This window comes from Mus pahari, chromosome 19 (assembly GCF_900095145.1).
Source record: "Mus pahari chromosome 19, PAHARI_EIJ_v1.1, whole genome shotgun sequence".
Classification (NCBI taxonomy): Eukaryota; Metazoa; Chordata; class Mammalia; order Rodentia; family Muridae; genus Mus; species Mus pahari.
In genome coordinates, this window is record NC_034608.1 from 43952554 (window position 1) to 43978694 (window position 26141).

At 40.8% G+C, this 26141-nt stretch overlaps 1 protein-coding gene across 4 annotated transcripts; it reads left to right on the forward strand.

Annotated features, from left to right (window-relative positions):
• Positions 1-12: 12 nt before the first annotated feature.
• On the forward strand, positions 13-24797 carry Rnf170 (ring finger protein 170). 4 transcript variants are annotated; one of them, XM_021219443.2, is made up of 8 exons: positions 13-300; positions 1136-1268; positions 6024-6164; positions 8038-8113; positions 11212-11320; positions 17905-17978; positions 21110-21220; positions 22952-24797. In XM_021219443.2, exons 2-8 carry the CDS (start codon positions 1189-1191, stop codon positions 23219-23221), a joined length of 861 nt encoding a protein of 286 aa, XP_021075102.1. In that variant the 5' UTR covers positions 13-300; positions 1136-1188; the 3' UTR covers positions 23222-24797. The 4 variants fall into 4 exon arrangements, with proteins under 4 accessions (XP_021075102.1, XP_021075103.1, XP_029388020.1 ...); XM_021219444.2 differs by having other exon boundaries at positions 1141-1268; XM_029532159.1 differs by lacking the exon at positions 13-300 and adding an exon at positions 470-664.
• The last annotated feature ends 1344 nt before the right edge of the window (positions 24798-26141 follow it).

Sequence of the window (26141 nt, forward strand, 5' to 3'; positions counted from 1 at the left end):
CGCGCTCCCGGCGCCAGGCCACGGCCCGCGGGCGCGCGCCCCAGCCGGGCCCTGCGGTGGCGGCCGGTGTGTGTGTGTGTGAGTGTGTGTGTGTGTGTGTGTGTGTGTGTGTGTGTGTGTCTCTCTCTCTCTCCGGTCCGCTCACCCTCGCCGGGGCTCCGCACTGCGCGTGCGCCGACGCCGGCGCCCTGGCTTAAGAAGCCGACTGTAGTTTGCTCCGGAGGAGTAGCTAGGTAGTCCCCGGAAATGAGCTCTCTGCCGACCCGCCGACTGGCACCGTAGTTCCACGGCCGCGACGAGGTACGCGCCCCCCTCTCCGGCCGCGGGCGTGTGCCAGGCCACGCCCCCGCACGGGCCGGCGGAGGGGCCGCGGACGGCGGGAGTCGGCGCGGTGGCGGTGGGGAGGAGCTGCGGGACAGCGCGAGGGTGGGCTCCGCGGACACCGCTTTCCTCCGGAAGCCGGGGCGCAGCCAGCCCTGAATCGCCGGAGCTGGCCCAGAGGTCTCCCTCTGGGCGAAGGTGGAACGGCTGACGTGGGCGCGTCTCGGTGGCTGGGGGCGGGTTTGGCCGGGCTGAAGGGAGCCCGGCGTTCCTCCTTGGAGCCCCCTTCTCCCACAAAAACTTTACCCGAAGTGACAGAGGGTGGACGCCAGTTCCCCAATGCGTAAGGACCCCTGCTGTCCCTAAGGCCTGCTTACTGTGTTGGGAGTTGGCTCCATTGAGGTGCATCCTTGCCCGACTTTGGAATTTTTTTTTTTTTTAATGCAGACATTGTAGAGTTTCATATACGTTTTCAAGTTACGTGCAGAACAGTGCGTAGCAGTACATGTTTGAGGAATATTAATAAAATGAATTGCCACATTCCCAAGAGTTCTTCCATCCATACCATCTCTAACCTGATTTTTGTGACAGGAACTTACTCTATTGCTTTCCCTCTTAGCTTTTGACCAGATGAGTATGCATGTAGTATAATTTTCCTTTGTTTGATTTTAAGCTTTTAGGAATCGATATGTATTGAGGCTTTGGCTTTTAAATGATATTAAATTATCTGCAAAAACTCCCATGATTGTCTAATATCCTATTGTGTGAATACAGCCTTGTACCAGTTCTACTATTGATGTACACTTTGTTCCAGCTTAGGGCGTCTAAGAATAATGCTATAATAAACAATCTTCTACCTGGACCTAAATGCAAAGATATTGGCGTTTCCAAGACAACAAGATACAACATATATGCTTTGAAGTCCTAGGAGAATTGTGGATTCAAAGGTATGCATAACCACAACCAGATCGTGCAAATTTTGATTAGTGGTGCTTGGGAAGTTAATTTCCCAGGACACTCCTTCACTCTTTTTTTTTTACAGTTCCTGGAGACTTCTTTCCCATTTGAAGTTGGTTGTCTCGATAAGCTTTTAGGATTTCCAAAAAACATTGAGTATTTGTTTTGCTTGGTTGGTTGGCTTGTGTGTGTGTGTGTGTGTGTGTGTGTATCCCTGGCTATTCTGGAACTTGCTCTGCAGACCAGGCTGGCCTCAGACTCAGAGATCTGCCTGCCTCTGCCTCCTGATTGCCGGGATCCAAGGCTTACCACCGCTGGCAGAATTTTTCTTTAAATGATCCTTTTATCGACTCCTGCTTGATGATCACATGTGATCGATCGTTTTATAGATTCGAAAAATCTTGGGCTGAGGAGGTAGTGCTAGATTCACTACCCTAGCAAACATCAGGGCCTGAGTCCAATCTTTGGTACCAAAAGTAAATAAATACATAACCGTATCCGAGGCCTTCTCAAAGGTTTTTCTTGTGACCATTCTTCTTAACAGGAGTAGAGATACCTTTAGAAATCCTGACTTTGAATCTCCTGTTCTTATGGTATCTATGTCGGTGCCTTTGGATCTTTGTCAGACTAGAGGTCCAGCATTCCATGCTGAAATGTTTCTGTAGAACCGGTGTCACCTTTCAATGACTAAAGCTTATTAGGTAATCAGTAAGTATATGTTACGTTGACTTCGGCCTTGCCTTTAGCTTCAGGACCACAGGTTTTAGTCTTGTGGGAGGGACTGTTGTATTTGTACAGTAACCCCTTGGGCTTTCAAAGCTGTGATACAGTTGTGATAAAGTATGTCTTTTCACAGCTGTGAGTCTATGGTGCTTTTATGCCCTGTGTAGCATTACTGGTTTATTTTATGCTTCTAATTACTTTTCGGGGCAGAAATGATATTAAGAACTCCTTGAAAGTGATTACAGAAGCCACCTGACCATCAGAACCTGGGGCAGGGGTGGGTGAAGACCATTTTTCATTTGTTACAGGAAATCCTAGTATTCTTACGAGGAAAGGGTAGCCCTTTCCATGACAGTGTTAGAAAACAACCCAGGAGAGGGGAGTGGGACTTTCCTGAGCCGTCTTTGTAGGCCTTACCCAAGTGGAGGTTAGTTCTCTGCTCCAGCAGTCTGTGAGTTCATATGATAGATTTTGGATTTGGTTGTTAGCTTATGTGTCAGAAACAGATGAGCATGGATGTGTCATTCCAAAATTAGACTTTATTGAATAATAATAAACACACAAGGTTCGGTGACATTTGTTATGTAATCCTACCTACTTTGATAATCTGGCTGAGGCAAAAGTAGTTTTTTTTTTATTCCATTCTTAATTAGTAACATTAACTGTCCTATGATATATCACAAGGCACTGGTAACTAACTCTGTGTGTGTGTGTGTGTGTGTGTGTGTGTATGTATATTTCACAGTTAAAGATGTGCATTGGAGTTCAAAAGATTTCAGAAAAGGGTGGAGAGAAACTGTACTGATAGATGATTGGCCAGCCCAGTGCAAGGAAGGATTTGATGGAGGCAGGGTTTAAGAGTGAAGCTATCTATAGTCCATTTGCAAGGTAAAAAGCCGTACGTGCTCAGGAAATGGTGGGTTCCTGCATAGGCTCAGGCAGGTGAACAGGCTGGCGCTGTTGATAGCAGGGGTCCAAGCCAAGACGATGCTCCAGACAGTTAGGGAATCCTTTTTGCTTGTTGATCTTTGATTCAAACATCAGGACCATGGCATCCCAGTGGTAGGTGTCTATTGATTGCCTCCAGGGGAGAGAGTCTGCTCTGGCACAGCGGAGAAGTTCTTGTTCCTGATTTTCCCGATGCAACTTTAATATGCCCTTGTGTCCTTAGGCTTTAAATTTAGTCCAGTAAACTAATAAGGTGGCTCCCTTTCTACTTTCAGGAATAAGTCATGTATTAGTCTGTGCTGGGTGGGTGGCACCTGACACATGGTAGTGTTTACAGGTCCATCCCATGGCTTCACTTTTCTTTCTTTCTTTCTTTCTCTCTCTCTTTCTTTCTTTCTTTCTTTCTTTCTTTCTTTCTTTCTTTCTTTCTTTCTTTCTTTTTTTTTATGAGACAGGATTTCTCTTCATAACTGTGGCTGTCCTAGAACTTGGCTATTTAGACCCAGTCCTCTCCAAATCACGAGATATGCCTGCCTCTACCACCTGACTGCTGGGATCAGAGGCATGCACCACCATACCCTGACTGCAAATCCATACGTTATTTTGAGACAAGTCTTATGTAGTGAGGCTGACCTCCAACTTCTTATGTAGCCTAGGATAGCCTTGAACTTCTGAACTTCGTTTCCCTACCTCCCTAGTATGTCTGTGTGGCGCTAGTAATGGAACCCAGAGCTTTATGTGTGCTAAGCAGGCACCCTTATCAACTAAGCTACATTCCTCGCCCTATCTTTCAGACTTTGATCGCAGCCATAGCATTTCTAATTTTAAAACCTAATAAAGGAAAAGTCTTACACTGACTGTCTGGCCTATCCTTAGATTTCAAATGCTCTTCTCCCCCAGCTTCTGCTGGCAGTTCATATGGCTGCTTTTATTTTATGTGTATGAGTACACTGTCACTGTCTTCAGACACATCAGAAGAGGTCATCAGATTTGTTACAAATGGTTGTGAGCCACCATGTGGTTGCTGGGAATATGAACTCAGGACCTCTAGAAGAGCAATCAGTGCTCCGAACTGCTGAGCCATCTCTTCAGTCTCCATGTGGCTGTTTTTAAATGAAAGTAAAAGTAGAGCTTGCTTGTGCTCCTCCCTCTGTCTCTCTCTATCCCTTTCTGCCTCTGTCTCTCTCTGTCCCTTTCTGTCTCTGTATTCTCTTTCTCTCCTTGTATATAGTTTCATAATGGGGATTTTACAATGGGAATTTGAAACCTGTCCTTGAGAGTTCCTTGTGGCCGGGTGTGGTGGTGCAAGCCTTTAATCCCAGCACTCAGGAGGCAGAGACAGGTGGATTTCTGAGTGCCTGGTCTACAAAGTGAGTTCCAGGACAGCCAGGGCTACACAGAGAAACCCTGTCTAGAAAAACCAAAAAAAAAAAAAAAAAAAAAAAAGTTCCTTGTGTATCAGGCAGGCACTCTATGTAATGTTGATGAAACCTACCCTTGATGTATTTCTTTGCTTAGGTTTCTAACACTAGAGATAATTTACTAGCAGCTAATTCAGATCCACTTCAAGAGTATTGGTTTCTCACACTCAGTAGAACTTTTTGAGACCAGGGCATATGCACCCTAAACTCTCATCAGTTGCATCTTCCTGTGTTGCCAAGAATGACCTTGAATATTTGTTCCTCCCATCTCTGTTTTCCAGGTGCTGGGATTCCAAGTGTGGGCCAGTTTATTTTGTGGTAGGGATTGACATTGAATGCTGGACAAGCTGGCACTCTACATAAAGGTCACTACGATAGATCCTCAGCCCTGGAAAAAGCCTTTCAGTCTAATAATGTACATAAATCCAGAATCTTATTTATACTCTTACATACTTAATTGAATATTCCCATCATTTCCCTTTGGTTGCCATATAAGGCTTTGAGTTTTGTCCACTGTGGGGTCAAGGAGAGTTACCTGTGATTAACCTACACAGTTGGCTTGTCTTGGCTTGTCTCCTCTCATACTTGCAGTATTGGGTACTATCATTTTTCTCTAGAATTACTGCCTCTCTCAAAGAGATTCTTTTATGCCATGTCATTCAAGGAAATTTAAACCATAAGCTGAGCTTCATTCATGTTTGGATAATTGTTTTCAGACTCCAGACTTGCATTAGTTCAAATGGATTCACTAGAAAGATAAATGTCTTGCTGCCTAAGTGAATTCTGCTTTCCAAATGACTAGGACTCTAAGCTTGGTGAGCCACTAAGCTCTGTGTGCTGGGCATGGGCTGGGTAGCTCTTTATACACTAAGACAGCGAGGGATGAGATCCTTTATTTGATACTGGGTTGGAAAAGAGCAACCTTTCTTTTCCTTAACGGAACTAACCCTAAACAGAATAAAGGTTTTATTTCAGTAATACCTCCTCCGTCCCCTACCCAGTAATCCAACGTGGCTTTGAACCTGCAGTGATCCTCCTGTCTTGGCCTCCATACACAATACACAATTACACTCAGTTTTACAAAGTTCTGGAGAGCGACACCAGAACTTTGTATATGGTAGGCAACTATTCTACTGACTGAACAACTTCTCCAGCCTTCCAGAAAAGGTATTTTAAAAAATTTGCTTTAAAAATAAGTATATGGGGGGCTGGTGAGATGGCTCAGTGGGTAAGAGCACCCGACTGCTCTTCCAAAGGTCCAGAGTTCAAATCCCAGCAACCACATGGTGGCTCATAACCATCCATAACAAGATCTGATGCCCTCTTCTGGAGTGTCTGAAGACAGCTACAGTGTACTTACATACTTTATTTATTTATTTATATAATAAATAAATAAATCTTAAAAAAAAAAATAAGTATATGGGTGATAAAGTGGTTTTCCTTAAAGAAAATAGTATTTTGTCTCCCCCAGATAAAGATTCTGGCAAATTAATAAACAAAACAAAACTCATCAGTAGGGGGACCCATCATTGGAACTGTACTTAATGGTGCATGCATTAAGGATCCTGCTGTAAGTGTTAGTGTATGTTAGACATGAGCCATCCTTACATTGCTTTTATCAATATATTTCATTTTCACTTCTTCATATTTTAGACCTGTAATGGCCAGATACTACAGTGAAGTTCAGAGTTTGCAGCAGGATGACTCATTTATAGAAGGAGTGAGTGACCAAGTCCTTGTGGCCGTGGTGGTCAGCTTCGCGTTGATCGCTACTCTCCTGTATGCGCTTCTCAGGTGAGACTGAAGAGGAAATGACATCAAATACCGAGTACTTCTAAGGTCGATGGCTAATTCTTTCTCGTACTAGTTGGTCTCAGTGGCTAAAAGATTTTATTTTCCATTCAGCTTTGAATGCTACCTTATTTTTTTTTCTGACTTACTTGAGAATATTTAAACTCAAAGTTTCCATTTTGACTAAAATAGTCATATTTCCTATGAGTATCCTCGTTTAAAAATTTTTTTATAATTGAATCTACCAGCGAGTGGGTGATAGGGAATAATATATCCAAAATAATTAAATGGAAAAAGTGAGAGGAAACAAGCAAACACAGGCAAACAAAAGAATAAAATCCCACCTCATAGATACCAGGGCTCTCCTGGCCTAATCACATTTTTTTATAGCCGACACCTTCTTGCTTCTGATTGTCCATTGTACTGTTTAAATGGTGTGTTCATGTCTTAGATTGCTTTCCAGACTCACTGCTGTGACCAAAAGCAACTTGTGAAATAAGAGTCTCTTTTTGCAGCTCTCAGGTTATATATACTCCATTACTGAGAGAAATCAAGAAAGAAACTCAGGGCAGGGACTGAAGCAGAGGCTTGCTCCTCAGGGCTTGCCTAGCTGGCTTTCTTATGCCATCCAGGACTGGGGTAGCTCCACCCAGAGTGAGTTAGATGTCAATTATTAAGAAAATGCCCTATAATCTTTCCTACTGGCCAATCTTATGGAAACATTTTTCTCAGTTAAGATTCTTCCCAGATATATCAAGGTTTGTGTCAACTTGACAAAAACCAATCAACACAGTTAGTTTTGGCAGTTTTGTATTATATGTATAACTATATGTACAATTTTAACTTCTGCTGTCTTCCCTTTTACTTAAACATGAAAAATTAGGAGAATGACCCAGTTAGATGTAGGAAAGTGTTCAGATGTATAATATGTAGAACTTTCTAGTTGCTCATTTTAAAGAAACTTCACAAAAGAAATGTGTTAATTGTTCTATATATTACTTATTTGCTTGCAATAAATTCCCAAGATACTGGGCATCTGGATTTTATATTTATCATTTAAACCTGAAGTCAGCTGACGATCACAGATTTGGGAGGAAGTTGTCACAGAGTAGCCTAGAGTGCAGAGTCGTGGGATGGAGTGCAGTTGTATATCATCAGTTACACTTAGGTTACATTAACTCACCAGAAGTTTTTATTCTTTTTTAAAGATTAAAAAAAATTACTTATGTATGTTATGTATATGAGTACTTTATCTGTATGTATGCCTGCATGCCAGAAGAGGAGGGTGTCAGTTCTCATTACAGATGGTTGTGAGCCACCATGTGGTTGCTGGGAACGGGACCTCTGGAAGAGCATCCAATGCTTTTAACCACTAAACCATCTTTCCAGACCCCATGTAGTTCTTTTTCTAAAATAAAAAAAATTATGTATTGGGCCAGGATGACAGGTCAGTGGGTAAATACTTTTGCCATACCTGCTGCCTTGAGCTCACTCCTGAACCCTCACGGTAGGAGAGATGCAACTCCAGTAAATTATACTCTGGTCTCCACATGTGTGTAACAGCACACCTATACCCATGTATATAAGTGTACACCACACACAGAATAAATGAGTTTTAGTTTGTTTAAATTTTTAATGGTGTCGGATGCCTGCCATGATGTACATGTGGAAGTAAGAGGACAGCTTTGTAGAGTCAGTTCTCTGCTTTTACCTTGACATGAGTTCTGGAGACCTAACTCAGGTTGTTGGGCTTGCACCACAAGTGCCTGCATCCACAGAGCCATCTCATCAACCTGTGCTTGTCAGTAGTTCAACGTCAAAAATTAGACTAATAAAGCAGATGGGTTAATCTAACTTTATAAACTCTATCCAACAGAAATGTACAGCAGAACATTCATCCAGAAAACCAAGAGCTAGTCAGAGTGCTGCGAGAACAATTCCAAACAGAACAGGTATGGCTATGAGGTATATATATTTATATAAGGGGGTGTTGTAGTTTCCTATTATAGGAAGTGGTGATAAGACATTAGAAAGTAACTTTAAGAAACATTAGCTACTTTACTGCTTACATTATATTGTTCCTCAGATTGCATATTTTCAGATTAAGCACCTTTTCTTTTGAGAGGACCAGGAGGACATCAAGGCAATCTCATTATTCCAGTCTGGCCTGGAACTTGTTGGGTAGCTGAGAATGATCGTGAACTCCTGATCTTCCTGACTCTACCTCTGCCGTAGTCACTTTTCTATTGCTGTGACTGTAAGTCCAGTTACAGGCAGGTTATAACATAAAGCATTTATCTGGGAGCTTGCTTTCTGTTTCAGAGAGTTAGTTCATTATCATCATGGTAGGGAGTGTGGCAACAGACCGGCAGGCATGGCTCTGGAGCAGAGTGAGAGCCTGGAGCTTCAGGTGGGCTTTTGAAACCTCGAAGCCACCCTGAGACCACAAGGCCAAGTCTCCTAATCCTTCCCAAAACAGTTCCATCTGCCAGAGGCCTCGCATTCACAGTTACATGACCGTTCTCATTCACACCCCTAGGACCTCCCAAGTTCTGGAACCGCTGGCAAGAGCGATCAGGCCAGCGCCATGTTGACTAGTCTTAATCTCTACAGATGCATGCAGTGAGAATTTTGGTTTCTTTGAGAAACACAGAAATATATGGGAATATGTTTTCATTTTAACCCCAGGTGTGGATATGGTGCTACTTCACATTCTCCACAGCAGCTGACTATGATTTGCATCATCCTTAAGCAGGGGCATGGTTTTGACAGCATGGGGGCTCTTCAGAGAGTGTCTTAAGTTCTAGAGCCCCATAGATGGCTGCTGGTTGGCTGGTTGATGGCTGGATGCTGTTGGTTGCGGTTTGTCAAGCAGTCAGGTGCAAACAGAAGAAAAGAAGAAATTAGATATCCTGACAGAGAAGATCAAATTTGCCCCAAAGAACTTGAAGCCCTAATCAGTAGGAAGTAGCCTAATGATACCATCACCCTCTTTTTCCTCAATCCTTTTCTCTCTCCTACCTAGTGTTAGGGGGTTGGAAGGGTAGAAGGAGAGAGGTAGAGAAGGACAGAAGAAAGAAGAACCCAAAAGTCCTGTTGCAGATACATGCATGATTTTTATTACCTTGTTCTAAAAGGAACAATTTTTATATTTGTTGTTTGTATAAAATATGTAGTTGACTTTAGTGGAAGAGAACTAGATACTTCTTTTTTTCTTTCTTCTCTCTCTTTCTCTCTGTTTTTTTTTTTTTTTTTTTNTTTTTTTTTTTTTTTTTTTTTCTGTTTGTTTGTTTGTTGGTTTTGTTTGAGACAGAATCACATGGTCCTGGCTGGTCTGGAACTTGCTGTGCAGACTAAATCGGCCTCAAGCTCATAGAGACATGCTGTCTCTGCTTCCCTAATGCGGGTTATAGATAGGAGCTATTCTGTTAGGCTTTTGTTGTAGTCTTTAAAAAACATCAGAAAGGTAGAAGTTTTTTTAATATTAATTAATTTTTTTTTTTGAGGCAGAGTTTCTCTGTGTAGACTTGGCTGTCCTGGACCTCACTCTGTAGACCTGGCTGGTCTCCAACTCAATGTAGATCTGCCTTCCTCTGCCTCTGCCTCTGCCTCGTGAGTGCACCAACACTGCCTGGAAGTATTTAAATATTTTAATATTTTCATTTTGTAATATTAACACTTGAATAACAATGCCATCTTCAATTATTTTAGTAATTAGTGCTATGTTAAGAAATTAAAATTCTAATTATAGTATCTTAACATCAAAAGTTCTTTAATTCATTTTATAATTTTTTATTTACTACTTTTGATTTTTGTGATAATTTTATTTTTAAAAGTTTAGTACCTATTTATTGTTTGTGTATGAATGTTTTGCCTAATATATGTGCATCATGTATGTGCTTGGTGCCGTAGAATTCAGAAGAGGATGTTAGGGCCCCTGCAGCTGGAGTTAGAGATGATTGTGAGCCATCATGTGTGTTCTGGGAACCAAATGCATGAACTACAAGAACAGGTCATGCCCTAAACTGCAGATCCAGCTTTCCAGCCCCTGGTGAAGGTGCACGTTTGTGTGAGTGCTAGATAGTTCTCTAGGTCCTTAGGTACTACAGTGAATCCTATAAGTGGAGTTTTTGCCTTCACAGCACTTTTATTCCAGAATCTCATTTGATGTGTGCTCTTGTACTACTATCTGATCACAACAGTGATGCAATCAAGGAATATGCATATATTATTTGCTTAGTTTGGGGTTTTTGAGATAAGGTCTTCTGTAGCCCAACCTTGGAACTTGTAAGACAGCCAAGGGTAAGTTGGAAATCTTACTTTCCTGACCCCGCGTTCTAGCTGTTAGGATTACAAACACGCAGTGAGAAGCATATTAACATTTACTAGGATGGTTTCCAAAGGACCAAGTTCAGGGTACCAAATGTGGTCATTTTTTTCCTACTTGTAAAATGAGCAAATAATCTTAACTGGAAGTTTAATTCTTGTGGAAGATAGAGCAGATATGCAAAACTTTACAGGGGACAGCTGTTCAATGAAAAGGATGTAGGAGATGATGGCAGACACAGTCCTGCAATGCTAGCATTTGAGAAGCTGCCGAGAACTGCTGCTGTAAGGTCCAGGTCTGACAGGGATACAAGCAAGACTGTTTTAAAAACCAAAAAGGTTGTTTAAAATGTTAAAAAAAATTGAAGTGAATATTAAGAATGATAGTTTGATATTTTTTCTGTTTTGATGGTCTTGAGGATCAGACCCAGGGCCTCATGCATGTTATATGGATGCTCTCCCACTGAGTTACACTGAAGCAGGGTGTTTCTGATTCTCTAGTTTATATAGTAGCTTGTGGAATTCAAAATAATGTATGCATTTTAATAAAAAAAAGCTAGCTTTGAGTTAATCTACATTTTGTTTTCAAGTTGTGTATAGGAAGGAAGGTGAAGGCCACTTAGTTCAAATATAGTAACTTTGCAAGCTTCTCAGACTTGCAAGACCTTAAACTATTGTGCATGTGTAATTTCTGTCTTGAGAGATGTCTGTGTCCTCTCCCCAGGATGTCCCTGCTCCTGCCCGACAGCAGTTCTACACTGAAATGTACTGTCCAATCTGCTTACATCAAGCCTCCTTCCCTGTTGAAACAAACTGCGGACATCTCTTCTGTGGTGAGCAAGTAACATCAGACTTGGTTAGAGTCGCTAGCTGGAGGCCATGTGGTTCGTTAGTGGGCTAGATTGCTCTTTTTTTTTTATCACATTTATGTTGAGAAGAGTAGATTGCTTCAGAAGTCCTGCCCTAGTTGCCATCCAAATAATAGTATATTGTTTAGTGTCTTCTATACTAAGGTCTGAGGATGTTGCTCAGTTGGTAGAGTGCCTGGCTATCATGCAGAAGCCTTGGGCTTGATCCCCAAGATTGTATGACCAGGTATGGTGGCATATGCCTGAATCCTAGTACTTAGTGGAAAAAGGAAGGTCAGGAATTCAGAGTCATCCTCAGCTAGAAAGCAAGTTCAAGACCAGCTTGGGTTACATGAGACCTGGACTCTTAAAAAAAAAAAAATTTAAAAAAAAAAGAAGGTATATTCCCATGCATGTGGTTATATATACACAGAGACAGGTACTAAATCATAATTTATTTTCTGCTTAGTGTGTTAGCATTTGGGGGATCCAAGCTTTAGGGGAAAAAAGACTCAATAAACTTCTAGATCATTAGCAATATGTTTCTTAGAAGAATAGTTCAAGTTTTCAAGTATGTGCCCACTGTGTCCTTCTCAACTTTTGTCAGTTTTACGTGTTATTCAGACTTCCATGGCAAGATTATTATCTCAAGAACTAAGCCAGAAACCTCTACCACCTGTCTTTACCCTTTCTGTGTGACCTTCAGGAGCTGGAGACAAAACTGTGAAACCTAAAACACATACCAGCTTACAGAGGGAGTATATTCTCATTTAGTATCAACAGGAGGCACCTTCTCCTCCTCACTGGCTCTCCTGATCCCCAGAAAGACTTCATAGAGAGTAACATTGTTTCTTATGACCTTACAGGATTGGGATGTACCCACTGTATAGGAAGGTTAAATACTTAATCTTATCTAACCCCACACTTCAGAAACTGAGGCTCAGAGAAGGCAAGTAGCTTTGTTATGGGTAACCCAGCTGTAAGCAGCCCAGAGCTGGCTTTAAGCTCTGCACTCAGTTCTGCTGTGATTGGCGGCTTGCAGGAAGACGAACACTCTAAGAACGCCTCCTAACCTAGAAATGGCAGTCATTAGGCCTACTTCTCAGTAATAGTCCTTTCTGTTAGCTGCAAATGAGTAACAAAGCCTTTTTCTTTTTGTTTTATCCTTTGAACCTGCAGATACTAAATAAAAATGGCTAACGAGTAGGATATTAGAAGCATTCTGTCCATTAGTATATACAATTACGATTGGTCTTAATTATTCCCATGTGTTCTGAATTTTACTTAAAGACTAATTTAAAATGTAGCATATAATGATCCTTTATTAGTGTCCTCCCTCTTGTGTCTTTTGTTTAACTTCATAGAATTCTTACAGTTTTATTATTGATATTGCTGGGGTTGAAACATTTGAACTCTCTACCTTGCAATGCTGAGTTTTCCATACATTGTGATCATTATAATGAATCTAGTTCTATGTTCCTTCAACTATTAATTTTAAACTCCTCAAGGTTTTGTTCTTAAAGACTGAGCTTTACCTTTTGTAGCCCCGGCTGGCCTAGAACTTGCTATGTGACCAGGCTTGTGTCATATCTAGAGATTCACCTTCTGCCTTCCAAATGCCAAGACTAAAGGCATTTGCCATCAAACCCAGCTATGATGTTAGTTTTGATTTTTTAGACAATATATTGCTTTGTACATGAGCGAGACACTGAACTGCAAAATGTTGAGATTACAGGTGGCCACCACCATGCCCACCTTCACTAAGGTTTTTTTTCCCCCACATACCTAACATACAAGGCAACATTGAATTACCTGTTGAAGACAGGGGAGGACAGTTCTCTTAGGAACTTTGCCTAGCCCTCCTCTGAGGTCTTTCAGTTTTTATTTCTTTCTTTTTTATTTATTTATTTTTTGGATTTGGTTTAGACCTTCTGTGGCAGATGTCATAGTATGTACAGGTTGATGAATCTGTTCTTGCCTTCTTCCTTAAGACACAATTTCATTATAGCCAGTCAGAGCCAGTCAGAGAAGATGCACCTAACCCTCAAAAGACCGGAGGCCCCAGGGAGTTTAGAGGTATGGTGGGGCAGAGGTGGGAGGGTGGGGACAGCCTCGTGGAGACAGGGGATCGTGGAGGAGGTATGAGATGTGGAACATTTGGAGGGTGGACCAAGAGGGGAATAAAATCTGGAGTGTAATAAAAAGAGAAAATAGATAAATAAAGAGAAATAATCTTTATGAGTTAAAAGAAAAAAGGAAAAGATTTTCTGTTCACTTCTGCATCTGCCAGGCCTATGTGTTTCTTCTGTGTCTGCATCCAGTCTTGAGAGCACTGAGGTTACAGATTTGTGCCACTGCATCCGGCCTCCATGGATTCTAGAGCTCTGAACTCAGGTCCACAGGCTTGTGTGGCAAAGGCTTGGTTCACTGAGGCCACTGCCCAGCCCAGTATCAGTCTGTTAATTATCTTTTGGATTGCCGAAAAACAGCAAATAAAAGATCAAATGGGGGAAGGAAGTTAATTGCAGTCAAGTGAGACAGAAATCTTCCTGCTCACAAACCTATAGTAGGCATTCCTGATACATTTGACCCTCCTCTTTCCTGAATCTAAACATGGCCTTAATCATCCTTCAGGCGGGTGTTGGCACTTTATAAGGCTTGGCAGGCAAAATGAACTTATTTGCCAACTCAGGCTTAGCTAATTCACTGGGTGGATAATCCTGTCAATTGAAAGATGGTTGTATTGTGTTCTTGCTTTTACCTCTGGGCCTGAGGTAATAGGGTAGATTGCTTCTGATATCCTGCTCTACTTGTTAAGTACGTTTTTCTTTTGAGGAGTGGCTCAGGTATCCTAGATTGGCCTCAAATGTGCTATGTAGCCCAGGATGACCTTGAACTTCTGATCCACGTTACCTCCCAGGTGCTGAGATTTCAGGCCTATACTACCATGCCTAGTTTATGTGCTGAGGAGTATTGATAACCCAAGACCTTGTGCTAACCCAAGGCCTTGTGCATACTAAGCTACCTCCTACCAACTAAGTCACATTTATTTAGTAAATCTAAAGGTTAAAAAAAACTTATGTAATTTCTCAAAAAATTTCCTCTGGGCAGTAGATTGAGTATATTAACACTGTGTGTCAAGAGCTCTTAGCTCAGTAATTCTTTATGTAGCTGTCTTAGGGTTTCTATTCCTGCACAAACATCATGACCAAAAAGCAAGTTGGGGAGGGAAGGGTTTATTCAGCTTATACTTTCCACATTGCTGTTCATCATCAAAGGATGTCAGGACTGGAACTCAAGCAGGTCAGGAAGCAGGAGCTGATGCAGAGGCCATGGAGAGATGTTCTTTACTGGCTTTCTCAGCATGCTCTCTTATAGAATCCAAGACTACAAGCCCAGAGATGGCACCACCCACAAGGAGCTCTCCCCCTTGATCATTAATTGAGAAAATGCCTTACAGCTGGATCTCATGGAAGCATTTCCTCAACTGAAGCTCCTTTCTCTGTGATAACTCCAGCTTGTGTCAAGTTGACACACAAAACCAGCCAGGACAGTAGCATAACACCTCTGCTCCATTACAGTAAATTGAATAAGACAATATCAAGCATCAAGTAGCAAGTGAATTGAAGCATTTAATCTGCTGAGTCATAGTTTTTCAGTGAAGACAAATGGTGTTACATAATTACATAAAATAAGGTGTTATATAAAATAAGGACACCCACACTCTAGTTAGAGGAAAAGATATTTGAGATTAAATGAATGTAGTGTGTGTCAAAATAGTCTGAATTTGGGGGTAGAAAGGTCATAGGTACAGCTAAGACGTGGTATGAGATGAAAATAACAGCACTAATTGTTTTCTCTTTGTGTATATGTATATATACATGTGTATTTATGGACGTGTGCATATTTGTATGGTACAGGCAGGTTCATGTATTTGTGTGGGCACACATACCTGTGTGCATGTGTGTGAGCACGCACATACCAAGTATACACACATGAGTATTGAGGTCAGAGGTTGGTGGTGTTGTTCATCTTAGTTTGTTGTAGTTGTTGGTGTTTTTCGTTTGTTTTGGGGGACAGGGTCTTTCTATTAATGTAGCTTTGGCTCTCCTGGAACTCACTGTGTAGACCAGGATGTCCTCAAACTCAGAGATCCACCTAATGCTGGATTAAAGGTATGTGCCAACACACCTGGCTTCTCTTAGTCTCTCAGTCTGTCCTGCCCCCCAGCACTCCCAGCTCCCCAACTCCTCACCCCCAAGCCCCACCAACCTGGAACTCAGTGATTAGGTTAGACTAGTTGACCAAGAAGCCTTATGTCTACCCTTCATGCTGGAGTTACAGGTCTTGCCGCTGTACTTGGCTTTTACACTGACGCTGCAGATCCAGCTCCCTGACCTCCTGACCTGTCCTTATCTCACATGGGCTCTGGGGACAAGCACTTTAGCCACTGAGCTATCTCTGCAGCCCCAGCTTTTGCTCTCATACAGGTTTCGTGTGACAGCAGAGTGCCCAAGCACTTACTAGACTGTGACTAGCACAGAGCTCCATGGAGGCACAGGCACGAGGGAATCGCTGGCTTTAGACTCATCATGACTTCGGTGAGTTGGTTGGTTGTGATTTGGTCAGTTTCTGACAGTCCAAATGTGCTCACCTTTGTTCTCACAAACCGTTCTTTCTGCTCTAACTCTTGCTATAAAGAACAGAAGTGTCCTGTGTCCTGTTTTCTGCCTCCTAGCTATCCGACAGAGTTCAGTTCCCGTGCTGTGCTCAGGCCACTGTCTCTGTCCTTCTCTGCTCCTTTCACTCACCATTGCACAATGTGAGATGGAGCTGTCTTCTAACTGATGGCAGTATGTCACTTTGATTTCCACAATTGAATTGCTATTGCTTCTTGTAAATTCTTCCTGGAGAGGTCAAAATAAGGCACATGGGCTGGGAATGTAGTTCAGTTATTAGAGTACTTGCCTAGAATATGCGAAGCCCTTTGACCCTGTAAACACTTCAGACAGTGAAAATGCTCCTTCATGTTACTGGAGTGAAGTTAGGTGTTCATCTACTGAGTGTCCCTACCACTTCTGAGGTCATATAAATTATTTCTTCAGGCAGGGTTGCCATCTTTGGTTGTTTTGTTGCTGTGTGTGTGTGTGTTTGTAGTTATATATGTGTATGTGGTATGGGTGTGGGTGTGGATACTTGGGGAGTCCCATGTCAACCTCAGGTGTTGGTCCTCAGGATACTGTCTACCATTGGTTTTACTTTTTCTTTTGTGTATGTGGGGTGGTGGGATGGGTGTGCATGCATGTGGTGATACCTTCTTCAGTCACTCTCTACCTTATTTTTGAGATCACTCAACCTAGAGCTTGCTTGCCTGGCTAGACTTGCTGGTCATCACAGTCCAGGAATCTTCACATTGCTGCCTTTCTGCTTTGGGATCATAGGCTTTAGACTGGACACACTGGAGAGCCTGGAGTTAAACAACAGCAATAACAAAATGAGCGTGGGATCAAGTCCTCACACTTGCTCTGATTTTACACACTCAGCACTCAGCAGCTCCCCAGGCCTAGCCTTTTCTCCATGTTGAAGGGGGAGGGGTGGTCCTGTTTCTTACTGTTAGAGAACTTGTCAGGTAGGCTAGCCTGATTTGTCAGTGAACCCCAGGGATCCTTCTTTTTGTCTCCTCAGTACTGGGATCATATGTGTGTGCCACCTATCTTACATTGGTTCATGGGAACTGAGGTAGGCCCTCATGTTTCTTCAGTAAAGACTTCACTGATTGAGCTACCTCTGCCATCGTCATGAACATCACCTAGTACAATAAGTACTGCAGACATTAAGCTAAGCTAAGTATTTTATCAAGGAAGCCCACTACTTCAGTAGTTGGTTTTCAGGTTTTAGAGTAGCAGGGAGGAAAGGGCTCTTATAGCTTAGGCTGGCCTTGAACTTTCTGTGTAGTTGAGTTTGATCTTGACTCCTGACCTTCTCACCAATCTAAGTGAAGAAATTATATCCACCACAACTTACTTAATTTGGATTTTTAAACCTTGATATTTGAGACAGGGTATCACTGGGTAGCCTGAAGAGCCCTCTCACTTGAGATCCAGGGGTCTCTGCTTCACAAGTGCTAGGGTTATAGGTATGTGTCACCACACCTTGCTGGGTCAGTGGACTCCTAAAACATTTTTCCAGTACATCAAATTTGGAACAAATAGTATCTTACAGTTTGTCATATTTAGTATCGTGTTTATTTTCCTTAGGAAACTGTTTTCTTGAGGCCTCAGTAACTAAAGTGATTAATATTTGCTTTTTATTGTATAAAAATGTCCATTGCTTAATTAGTAGCCAAAGTAAAAATGTTTTTTTAGTGGTTGGGAATGATTGCCAGAATTTGATTTAACCGAAAATTCGGTTGGATGAGGTAAATTTTTCAAGGAATATTTAATAAGTGATGTAGATTATACAATGTAATAAAACAATGTTTTAAGGAAAGTAACATTATTAATTAGTGGAAACTTGACCAGCAATATGGACGTTAAAGCTTCATTATTGATGTTTTCTTATTCCACTAGGTTCCTGCATAATTGCATACTGGCGATATGGGTCCTGGCTCGGTGCAATCAGTTGCCCTATCTGCAGACAAACGGTAGTGTTCTCTAGATATAAAGTATCACTTATGGTATTCCATTTCACAAATGTTAGAGCTTCTTTTAGTGTAAAATGTTTTGTTTTATGTGTGTGTTCTTGAGTGTAAGTACATAGCCTGAGTGCAAGGGTCCAGAGAGGCCATAGAAGGCACTGGGTCCTTCAGTGACTCTGAGCCACGTGATGCAGCTGGGACCTGAACCTCAGGCAGACCTCTGCAAGAGCAGCACGTCTTCTTAACCACTGAGCCATCTCTCCTGCCCAGTATTAGCAGTTTAAAATTTAAATTGAGTTACTTTTCCAGCCAAATTGCAATTTAACCGACTGTGTCTGTAACTTCACTAAATTTTTTTTTAAATACATTTTAAAAAATCACTAAGGTATCATAAAAAGGGGAATTCAATTTGAAATTCTACAGTTGTAGTGAAAAAAACAAGAGTTAAGTGAGTTTTTCCCACATACTGTTCTCTTTTGGGAAAATTTATTCTTCCTTTTAAAAATATTTAAGTATTTAACTTGTTCCATTTTCTTTGAACTTTAATAATGAAGCCACACAGGTATTCTAACAGTGCATGCTTCCTTTGTTTTAGCAATCATTTTCCCATTGCTGTTAGAGCAGGAGAGCCAGACTTCCTTTTTCCTTTTTATTTCTGTAGTCCCAAACTTCACCTCAGAACTTTTTACTTTTTCCCACATGGTTAGAAGGAAAGGTGGTTTGTCCCTCTCACATTGTTTCTGTGGCTAATTTGACATGTGACATGGGCAGTTTATTTGCCATAAGCTAATTTCCAGTAGTTCTTACCTTTTGCCAGAAACGTGAAGGCCAGGCAATGTATCTTAAACTGAAAAGTGAGTTCTACCCTGTCCTATCCAATGTTCTATTGCTGTGAAGAGACACCATGACCATGGCAAATTTTATAGTGGAAAGCATTTAGTTGGGGCTGGCCTAAAGTTTCAGGAGTTTAGGCCATTATCATCATGGGAGGAAGCATGGCAGCAAGCAGGAAGACGTAGTGCTGGAGAAGGAGCTGAGTTCTACATCCAGATTCACAGGCAGCAGGGAGAGCGACTCTGGGCCTGGCTTGAGCATTTGAAACCCCAAAGCCCAACCCCCAGTGATGTACTTCCTCCAGCAGGCCACACCTACTCCCACAAGGCCACACCTTCTAATCCCTGTCAAGTAGTACCACTCTCTAATGAACAAACATAGAAAAATGTGAGCTGATGGGGACTATTCCTATTCAGATCACCACACACACTTGGCCCACTTTTTGATTTTACCCATGGCTTTCCTAGAGTGGTTGTTGTTCTGAAAACTGACTAGGGATTGGTAAGAGGATGGAGCTTTCTTAGTCTGATAGCCATTGCTTCTCTAATTTCAGTCATTTAACCCGGAGGCAAGACAGTAGAAAGTACTGTTTGACTAGCAAGTGAACATGGAAATAGCAGGCAGGCTGCTGTCTGACTAGAGCACACTTGTCACGCCTCTCTGTATGTTAGGTTACCAAACGCTCCTACCAGCACCTCAAGGCTTTGCCTTCTTCTTGAGGGGTACTAGGCCTCCCAAGAGAAAGTGCAGTTTGATACCACCTGCAATGCCAGGTAGCAGGCTCTGGAACAGGGCAGCTTCCTGCCTTTCTTGCAGATGTTGACATCATTCATGATGAGGCTGTGCCATCTTTTTTTCCATGTGTGCACTCCTCTAATAGTTCCCAGCTCATAGTAGATGCTCAACCAAGCATAGGAGATGCTCAATTACATCCATTCGTTTGTTTTGAGACAGTGTCTCACTGTGTAACCCTGGCTGTCCTAGAGCTCACTATGAGCTGGCCTTGAACTCGTAGAGATCTACCTGTCTCTGCTTCCTAAGTGCTGAGATTAAAAGTGTACACCACTGTTCCTGACAAGACTGCATTTTAAAGAAACAATTCATGTTCTAAAGTCTTAAATTAGCTTTGAGAATAGTTACAAGAAGGAAAAGACCATGAAGGTTAGATCTCTTAAGATTGGATTTGACTGTCCTGACTTTAAGGGCTAATCTTGCTGGAGACTTAAAATTAGTGCCTTTTTTTTAAAGACTACATTTTTATTGACAAATCTGTGAAGGAATGGGTGACTATGTCTATTGCTCATACCACTTAATCACTCCTTCATTTAACTTTGGAAAATATCTGATTAGTGGTTTTCTTGTTCTCAGGAAGGATAAAACATCTAGAATGATCCAAAACTAAACCTGTTCTTTTTCTTTTTTAAGATTTATTTATGTTGTATGTAAATGAGTATGCTCTCTGCAAGCACATCTCTATAAGTCCGAAGAGGGTATTGAATCCCATTACAGATGGTTGTGAGCCACCAACCATGTGGTTGGGATTTGAACTCAGAACCTCTTGCAGAGCAGCCAGCGTCCTTACCCACTGAGCCATCTCTCCATCCCACTAAACCTGATTTAGTCCCTTTCATCTTATCTCATTGTATTTATCATATATCATTCTTTATAGGTTGTTACATTCTTAGCTATACATATTTTTCAAGGTCCCTGTATTGTCCTTAGGCAACTGTGAGTCCTCTTTACTATGGTCATGAAAGTAGCAAGACTAACCTTTGTTCTCTAACAGTACCAAGACTCACATCTTCTTATTACAGAAAGGGCTGGTGTTTCAGAGCCAGGCCATGCAACCCTTCAGTTTCTGTAGTGTGATAGATAGCACTCGAAGACATGCTAAATGTGAATAAGACAAGGCAGTCAGGAGTGCTTAATTTTTTTCTCTGAAAATGATAGGTTTATATTTTTAATGTCACTTTGTTACTGAAGGTTTTCCTATCATCCTTTTATCTCCACGTGTATGTTTTTGCAGAGAACTGTGGGTCTTAGTGCCCGATATGGACAGGAAAATATTAGAGTAAGTGTGTTTAGATGTGGAACCCATTTTATCTTGGAGGAATTAAAAATTACATTTTGTATTCCATTCTACTGTAAGGTAGTAATTACTTACATGTTCCCCATGTTGCCTTTATTCAAAGGAATGAATGAAATATACATTCAGAAGCTTTTCTCATTCTCTTGAACAACACAAAGTGAAAAATGATAATAATGGTGCAGAAGGTGTAACAGCTTTTTCCTGTAATACACAGGTAACTCTACTCCTAACAGTATTTGGTGAAGATGATCAATCTCAGGATGTTATAAGATTGCGTCAAGATGTTAATGATTATAACCGGAGATTCTCAGGGCAGCCTAGATCTGTAAGTAATGTTATAGCAGGTACAAAGTCAGAGAGAGCCTTTATACTTTTTGTAAAATCAGATTTATCAACCAGCTATTGAACTATGTAAAGTCTTAGTATGTGTTTTGGACTAAGTTTTAACCTTCATCATTGCCAGTCACTAGTTTTCCCAGAGGGCAGAATTTATCTATTTATTCATATATTTTTTGACACAGGGTCTCATTATGTAGCCTTGGGTGTCTGGAACTTGATGTGTAGACTCGGCTGGTCTTAAAAATCCCAGACCTCTGCTTGTCTCTGCTTCCAAGTACTGGCATTAAAGGCATGCGCCACCATACTTAGTCCTTCGCTGTTTTTGACTGAGCATGTAAAAAAAGCTTTTTTAATCTATGTATATGTGTGCTTGCATGTATATATATGCACCACATGCATGTAGGTGTCTTTAGAGGCCTAAAGAGGGCATCAGAACCTCTGCAACTGGAGTGGTGATGGTGAGCCACTCAGCACGGGTGTTAGAAACAATAATAGCAAGTGCACCTTCCCTCTCAGCCGTTGCTCCAACCCAAGATTATATATATATATGCTCGAGCATGCATGCGCGTGTGCACGTGTGCGCGCACACACACACACACACACACACTCACTCACATATTCGTTAGTTCATTTTTAGTGTATAATGCCACGACCTGGTGGAACAGACATAATCCCAGGTATTTGGGAGGCTGGGGCAGGAGGATCACAAATTCAAGGCCAGCATTAATAACTTGATGTGATGCTCTTGGAATAAGATGTGAAAGAAGAGCTAAGGATATAGCTCAGGCTAGAACACTTGCCTGCCAAGTGCCTAGGTTCAATCCCCAGAGCTATAAAACTTGTACATAGTCTGCCTTTTTTATTCATTCATTCATTCATTCATTCATTCATTCATTATCACATAGGCCTTTTTCAAGTAGTTAAAAACAGCCTGTTGTTAAATTACCTCTAGTTTGTTAGGAAGTGGTACCCCAAGGTCACTTCATCTAATAATTGATGGATTTTTCAGTCCAACCCAGATATATCTTGATAGTAAATCTGACACTTGGGAACAAATCCCAGGCTATAAGCCTACATGATGCTTTTTGAGAGAGGGTCTTATTCTGTAGCCTAAGCTAGCCTCCTGCCTCCCAGCCTGGGAATTACAGGTGTGAACCACCACTCCTGGCTACAGTTTCTTGGCTTATTTTTTTAGATTATTGATCAGTAACTTGAGTTTTGGATGACTTTAGGTTTAGAACCACTTATCTGAAATACTTGAGATCAGAGTTTTCAGATTTCAGAGTATTTGCATGATTTTACAAATAGAGCCTCCTGGATTTGAAAACCATAAAGTCACAAATTTAACATGTTTTGAAATCCAAAACTTTTTGGCTCAGAAGCTTTGAGACTTTAGAGCCTTTTATGTTTTAGAACACTTAAAAATCTGTAGCATTTGAAGTATCAGACTTTCAGATAATATGTTTTCAATCTATATTTCACATTTTAAGCATGTTGATACTTTATTGCTGTTCAGTTGTCTATAAGAAGACCTGTTTTATAAAAAAAAATCTAGTAACTAATTTCTAAATAAAATGCATAGTTGGAAAGTCTGGTATTAAATATGTAAAACACCTTAATTCATCTTAGCTGAATCTGTACATTATATGAAAATTATATTACTTTTTAATTTGATATCTTAGATGCTAAATTCTAGTACTTGTTTTTCCTCCTTCAGATTATGGAAAGAATCATGGATCTCCCCACCTTGCTGAGACATGCATTCAGGGAAGTGTTTTCAGTTGGGGGTCTCTTCTGGATGTTCCGCATTAGGATAATGCTTTGTTTGATGGGAGCTTTTTTCTACCTAATATCACCTCTAGATTTTGTACCTGAAGCCTTGTTTGGAATTCTGGGCTTTCTAGATGACTTCTTTGTTATCTTTTTGTTGCTTATTTACATCTCCATTATGTATCGAGAAGTGATAACTCAAAGACTAACTAGGTGAAAAAAAAATTAGTTTACCAAAATATTCAAGCTTATATATAAAATCAAACAAAAGGATCCATGGCAGTATCAATCACCCAAATATTATTTTACATGCTTAAAACATTTGGTTATCATTTGACAAATGCCTAAGAATATACAACTGGAACATTTACATATTACAGCTTCTAATGTTAACATCAGATGTATAGATCTACAGGTTTATCTCAATTCTGTGTTGTCTGTAAAAAAAGTATGAAACCAATTGAAAAGGGATACTTTGTTGTTTTCTTTTTCTGCAGATTATTTAGCTTAGATATGCAGTTCAATATTGCCGAATGTACAATTCATCATCCTCAGTGGGTACCCATACAATAATAGAGAACTTTGAAACTTGCCTAAATATTTTTTTGTTAAAGTAAAATATTGTATGATAGTAGGGAAAGGTCAGTGTCTCGGTGTGTGCTAAGCTCTGTGGAGCAGCTCTGCTTTTCCATTTTTGTATAATTCTTTGTGATCAACTGAAAATGAAAGAAACTTGAACTTCCTGATTTGACCTCATTTTCAGTCTCTAGACCACTTTAATCAATAGGAGGGTTAACAAGTGAAAACTACGCCTCTCCTGGAGGCACTTTTGACATTCAGTTATGACATTCAACCAAGAGTTTGGACTTTTTATAGAAACACATACAAAAGTAACTCGTAGCCAGCTGTGGCGGCTTTACACTTGTACTTTCTGCATTCAGGAAGCTGAGGTAGAAGATTGTTACAAGTTCAGGGTCTGCCTAGACTATGTAATGAGTTCCCAGAAGGGTGAGCTAAAGAGTGAGATCCTACCCAGACCAAAAGCAGGGCAGTGGGGAAAGGTGCTTGCTCTCAAGCCTGGGTTTGAACCTGGGTCTCACATCATGGAAGTACAGAACAGATTTTTGTGAGCTGTCCTCTGACCTTCACATGAGTGTATACACACACACACACACACACACACACACACACACTACAAACACAAAGTAAATAAAATGCAATGAAAAGGAAAACAGAATAGCTTGTAAAGGGAAATGATTTTGTCCTAGGAACCTAAGTAACCTTGCAAACAAGTAGTAATTGGTACCATTTTGACGAAACAGGCTGTTTATTTCTATTGGCATGAGTCAGGGCCTTTAGGAAGGTACTAAGAACAGTATTTAGATTTTACAAATTATGAGTTAACTCTTCCAGCAAAATGAAGATATTTGATTAGTTGTCTATTGCCCTGAAAATGTAAAAATACTATCTTGTAGATTATTTGTCTCAGATTCATCATGTCTTGGACAGAATGAGGAAATGTGTATAAGACGCCTAACTATTGAGGTTCATACTGGTTTTGTTGTTTTGGATGGCCGTGACATGGGGACATGAGGTCTATAGTTCTGTTTGAGTGGACTGAGTACTGTAACTGAGCCACTTACTGGAGAGCAGCTGAATGAGGTGTGAGGTAAGGCCCAGGCCCTGCAATCTGATTGCTGTGACTTCTCAGCCTCACTGTGTGTTCTAATAGAACCATTGACTTCTTAGCCTCACTGTGTGCTCTGATAGTACCATTGACTTCTTAGCCTCACTGTGTGNACCATTGACTTCTTAGCCTCACTGTGTGCTCTGATAGTACCATTGACTTCTTAGCCTCAGTGTGTGTGTTTAGGGACAGAAAGCTAAAATCTGTCACATTCCCAAAAAGTCAGATTAGCTGCCAAGTAATGAGATTTTAAATGAAATGTCAATTTGTTTCCTAATCTAGGCTTAAAATGAAGATGTTGTCTGCCATTAAAAAAAAAAAAAAACATAAAACAAAAGCCAGTCCTTATATATAGAACATGATCAATATAATTTCTCATAATTTTTCTTTTATTCTTAGAAAATATTGTAAGGAAGGTAGAGTAGCGTCAGCTTCCTGTTGCAGAGATGAAACCTTCATCCTGTGGATGAAAGATTTTTGTTTTCCTAACATAATGGAACTAGTGATATTTAGGTAGGCATGAAAGTTAGTCTGAGGAGAAGCAGGAGGGAACTGGAATTCTCTGGAGTCAGGTTTTCATAACACATTATTCCTTCACTGGAACAGTTTTGGTGCTTCTAAGCTAAAGCTCCAGGAAGAACATTCATCACAGGCTTTATCAATCTCGAGGGTATACTTGCAAATGAAGTTAGAGTGGTATGCACCATAGAAAACTGTGGCCACGGGCTGGTGAGATGGCTCAGCTGGTAAGAGCACCCAACTGCTCTTCCAAAGGTGCAGAGTTCAAATCCCAGCAACCACATGGTGGCTCACAACCATCCTTAACAAGATCTGATGCCCTTTTCTGGAGTGTCTGAAGACAGCTACAGTGTACTTACATATAATAAATAAATAAATCTTAAAAAAAGAAAAGACAACTGTGGCCACTCATCACCAACTTGGAAAGCTATTGAGTAGGGGAGCTTGTTGCCAGCCTGGGAAAACATTTTCCACCTTTTAAAAATGCAGTGTGGACTATAGCTATGATTTACTGAAATGATTTTATTTTCTGTGCATGTGTTCTGCTGCAAATGTCATACTTCTGTAATATTTGGATTTACTCTAATACTCTGAGAAGAGGTGTACTGTATAAAATTTTGTAACATACAAAACCACTATATGGCTAAAGTCTTACTGAACCAAAAAGGGAACACAGTGGTATCTTAGAATTTTACTCCTACTATTCCCTCATCTTTACTAATCATTAATGATGAATGCAGAAGCAATTTGAGAAAGTATTCAAAGCAAGTAGAGTCAATCAGTGTTTTAAACATCATAGAAATACTTCGTACTCCGAGGTCATATAAGTCAAAGCAACAAGCTTTTTAAACAAAAAGTAGTAACTGTCACAAAATCGATGGTACAAGCCCAGGAACAAACAATAATTTGAGCAGCTCTGTGGGGAATGAGA

Excerpts from the sequence above, each read along its gene's own strand:
- Rnf170 (XM_021219443.2), top strand. The coding sequence starts at position 1,189 with ATGCAAAGATATTGGCGTTTCCAAGACAACAAGATACAACATATATGC. Across the intron at positions 1,269-6,023 it reads GGAGAATTGTGGATTCAAAG|ACCTGTAATGGCCAGATACT; the intron begins GTATGCATAACC and ends TTCATATTTTAG. Across the intron at positions 6,165-8,037 it reads CTCCTGTATGCGCTTCTCAG|AAATGTACAGCAGAACATTC; the intron begins GTGAGACTGAAG and ends TCTATCCAACAG.